The following is a 4272-nucleotide window of genomic DNA, read 5'->3' on the forward strand; positions in this document are numbered from 1 at the left end:
AATTACAAGACGGAACCGGATTACGAAACAGGAGTCAAGGTAACGCAATGGACCAAAGATATGAAAATGAACCCTGAGGAATTGGGTAACTACTTCGAGGGAGATATCATGATTTCAAATAGCACCACAAGAAACGGTGATACTAAGGCAAAGCGTTGGCCTGGTGGCATTATTCCCTACACAATTACTGGTAGCTACAGTAAGTACCTTTGAGAATAAAAATTCAGATATTTTGCAATTTTAAGTATTCGCGAATTAATTAATTTCGAAATTAATGATTTGAAATTCAATAGCTAGGTATTATTTCATTATAATTGAATAGTCTTTGTAAAAATATCAAATGTTTCCAAATAAAAAAATTACAATGATATTAAATCACATTAGACACATAATGTAATATCGAGAATATCAGAATCTAAATCAAATTTTATGTAATATATTATACAATATATTCGAACTTTTGGTTTCGAATATAATTATATCGAAATAATAAAAGAAAAAGTATTTTTAATAATTTTTCATTAATTTTTTGAAGACCATATTGGAAGAATAATAAAATATTGCACGATATATGCATATAGTTATACAATAGCATAATATTATACAACTAAAAAAATATTAAATTTTCCAATTAATAAATTTTTATTCCATAATAAATATATACGATAAATACGTATATATAAATATATATTTTATGTTATGTTATTTTTTGATACATATTTAACAATTTAAAAAATTTTAAATACACCTTTTATACTTCACCCACAGACAGTTTTTTTTTTAACAAAGATATCCATAGTATATGAAATGTGACAACCACATCATTCTTACTCGCGTTTTTCTTCATGATTACATCGACTTTTAAACAGATATATTTAGTAATATTTCTAATATTACTAACTTAGAAAAACAAATATTAAATAAAATGAAATAATAATACCGATATTATTATTAACCTGTTTTCTGATTATGTTCAATGCAAATATTAAAAAAAAATTAAATATTGAATAAATTAAATATATACTCCTAAGCGTATAATAGATGGTTAACGTTTTTATTGTGTAAATTATATCTAATTTGCATAAATTCAATCACTTATTTTAAAATCTAAAATACACCAAGATGCAGCTTGTCCACAAAAGGTATTCTCAAATTTATTTATGGTTTTAATCATTTTTGTTTATAACTTTTACATTACAGCTAAGGCTGAAAGTAACAATATAATTGGTGGGATAAACGAAATTAATATGAAATTAAAAGGATGCATACGACTTGTAAAAAGGACGAATCAAATCAATTATATTAATATTAAAAGCGAAAATGTTGGATGCCGGAGCCCGATTGGCATGCAAGGCACAGGTGAACAAGAGGTGAACTTGCATAACGGTTGTGCGCATACTATAGGAACCCCCATGCATGAGATCACTCATGCTATGGGCTTTTGGCACGAACAATCTAGATACGACCGAGATTCTTACGTGAAAATTAAATTGGAAAATGTTGAAAAAGGTATGTATAGTTATAATTAAAACCTATTACGTTTAAATAATGATTAATTGGATGTTTAATTGAAATTGAACTATTGAATTAAAGAGTACTTTTTTTCATTTATTAATATCTGAAATACCATTGAGTTTGTAATTAATATATTAAAATAACGTGTGCATCTTTTAAGTGATAATTTTTTTCTATCTGCCTTCTATCGACATTCTGACTTTAGAAAATCTCAAACAATTTGTTTTTAATTTAAGAATTATTAATAATATAAATGTCATATCATCGAGACAATGACTCATTATGTCTAAATAACACTTTTCTAACAAGTAATAGTTGTTAATTGACTGATAAAGTGAGGCTCAGACGTAGTAATTTTAGAAAAATCTGAAACATATGGTACGTGAAGTGTATTACTTATTGTTAGACATTATTTTTTCAGCCAATGTCGAGAAAAAAATTTTTTAATTTTAATATTTATGTATTTTCTATTTAAATAATCAAATTTATAGTAATCAACGGATATTCAATATAAATATATAAAACACACATCAGAAGACGCGGTAGCGGCTGCCGCCAAGTACATTTTTTCACTACATGACGATTATAGATGCATTTTTGTACTGACAGAGACGCTACAGTGCATCCTTTACCGGACGGATAACGTTTCTGTGGAAATAAATTATTATTTCTTTTAATTATATGGATATTATCGGTAAATGCCTATTTTTTGAAAAAATTTCATTTACAATGTAACCAAAACTTGCGATAAATAAAACCCAATGCAACAATCAAATTAAACAACGTAACAAGGATCCAAAATAAAGTATTTTTGTGATTTTGGAGATTAGGAAAAAATAGAATATACAAATAACATATAATATTATTTATTCTTTAATTGTTATTGGTCACTGTATATTGTACAAACTTTTATACGTCAGCTTTATAAGTATTGCATGAATCTGAATGATATTCGTCATAAAAGACGAGGGAAACACAACGTTTCGTGGCACATAGAACACATTATAAACGCAACTTTGCCACATGCTCAAGATTTTTTGAGACTTGATGGCAAATAACAAGTATGCTTTGCCAATAGCCTCAAAAAATCTTGCACATATGGCAAAGCTGCATTTATGTGTTCTATATGCCATGAAACGGTGTGTTTCCCCTGCTTTTATGACAAATATTATCCAGGCTCACGCAATACTTATAAAGCTGACGTATAAAAGATTGTACGATATATAGTGTCTAATACCAATTAAAGAATAAATAATATTACACATTATTTATATCTTTATTTCCTAATCTTTAAAATCACAAAAATACTTTATTTCGAATCCTTGTTACCTTGATTTAATTATTTTTAATATTATTTCTTTTCATATATTTATATTGAATATCCGTTGATTATAATAAATTTGATTAATTTTAAATAGAAATGACGTAAACATTAAAATAAAAGAAAAAATTTTTCTCGACATTGGCTAAAAAGTGCGTCTTATTGTTTAGCCAAAATAATGTCTAAGTCATACACATCATGTACCATAAGTTTCAGATTTTTTTAAAATTATCACGTCTGAGTCTCTCCTTAGAGATTATTCTACAGATCTGTATTATAAACTCTTTCATTATCATATATGTATATTATATGTATATTTAGGACACGAGAAAAATTTTGAGAAGGCTCGAAAGGGGCGGCTCTATGCTTATGGAGTTCCTTATGATTACGGCAGCGTGATGCATTACTCAGCATACGCGTTTGCCAAAGATAAGAGCAAACCAACCATTGTTACAACGGTAAGTAATCATTATTTTTATAAATATCCTATATGTCATGAAACGGTTGATTTCCTTGATAGAGTAGATTAATTTCTGAACAGAGATAAATTCACAAGTTATCAATTTACCGTTTGAAAATAGAAAATAGCAATCACTTATACACAAATTTGCAAAATATACGTGCTACATTAAATTATACATATCTATGTATGTTTTAAGCATATAAGTATAAGAATAATTTTTGTATTGACATTGAGATATTTTTTAACATATTTCAGGATAAAAATGCACAAGAACAAATCGGTCAGAGAAAAGGCTATAGCAGGTCAGACATTATAAAAATCAAGAGAATGTACGGATGCAAATAATTTGATTGCAATTGGCATTTATATCAAAGATTATACTGATGAAAAAAATAGTTTTAATATATATATATAATAGCTTTCTCTAATGTATTAAGAAAATTCTAAATTAAAAATATTTAAGAAAAATTTATATGTTATGAAGAAATAAAGAAAATTTAGCACTGTGTATAAAACATATAACTAATTATAAGTCTTCTTTTCTATGTTATTGGCAAACGTAATTTGTATTATTAATAAGTATTAATCTTGATTAAATATTATAAATGTACTTGTGTTTCTCGTGTACGGATGTACATGTAGAGTAATAAACATTTAGTCATGCAACAAATATTTTTAAATATTTAAAAAGTTTATCTTCTTACCATTATTATTACTGATTGTACAATATTTGTTTCAACAGATTTTTTTATTAGCCCACCCAATAATATTTTTCCATAATGGTAGCCGTTGACATCTGTTCAGCAATTAAACAAGAATTATTATGGTATTTTATTTTGTTCGTCTAAATTGATATATTTTTCAAAACTTATTTTGTTAATAACATTTTAATAAACAACTAACGGCTTAAACCTTTGGAATGTTATTCAGGGTCATGACTTTGACAATATATTTCAGTTAGTGTAAAGAATAT

The 4272-nt window shown here is 26.5% G+C and overlaps 1 protein-coding gene across 1 annotated transcript; it reads left to right on the forward strand.

Annotated features, from left to right (window-relative positions):
• Nucleotides 1-6: 6 nt before the first annotated feature.
• On the forward strand, nucleotides 7-3969 carry LOC105461211 (zinc metalloproteinase nas-4-like). Its single transcript, XM_011707709.1, has 4 exons — nucleotides 7-199; nucleotides 1201-1509; nucleotides 3158-3294; nucleotides 3555-3969. The coding sequence occupies exons 1-4, from the start codon at nucleotides 61-63 to the stop codon at nucleotides 3642-3644; spliced, it is 675 nt and encodes a 224-aa protein (XP_011706011.1). The 5' UTR covers nucleotides 7-60; the 3' UTR covers nucleotides 3645-3969.
• Nucleotides 3970-4272: the final 303 nt, after the last annotated feature.

This window comes from Wasmannia auropunctata, unplaced genomic scaffold, assembly GCF_000956235.1.
Source record: "Wasmannia auropunctata unplaced genomic scaffold, wasmannia.A_1.0 LD307328.1, whole genome shotgun sequence".
Taxonomy (NCBI): Eukaryota; Metazoa; Arthropoda; class Insecta; order Hymenoptera; family Formicidae; genus Wasmannia; species Wasmannia auropunctata.

What these genes read in the sequence shown, in the direction of transcription:
- LOC105461211 (XM_011707709.1), top strand. Translation starts at nt 61, where the DNA reads ATGAAAATGAACCCTGAGGAATTGGGTAACTACTTCGAGGGAGATATC. An exon ending in CACAATTACTGGTAGCTACA is followed by an intron (nt 200 to 1,200) that starts GTAAGTACCTTT and finishes TTTACATTACAG; the next exon opens with CTAAGGCTGAAAGTAACAAT. An exon ending in AACCAACCATTGTTACAACG is followed by an intron (nt 3,295 to 3,554) that starts GTAAGTAATCAT and finishes AACATATTTCAG; the next exon opens with GATAAAAATGCACAAGAACA.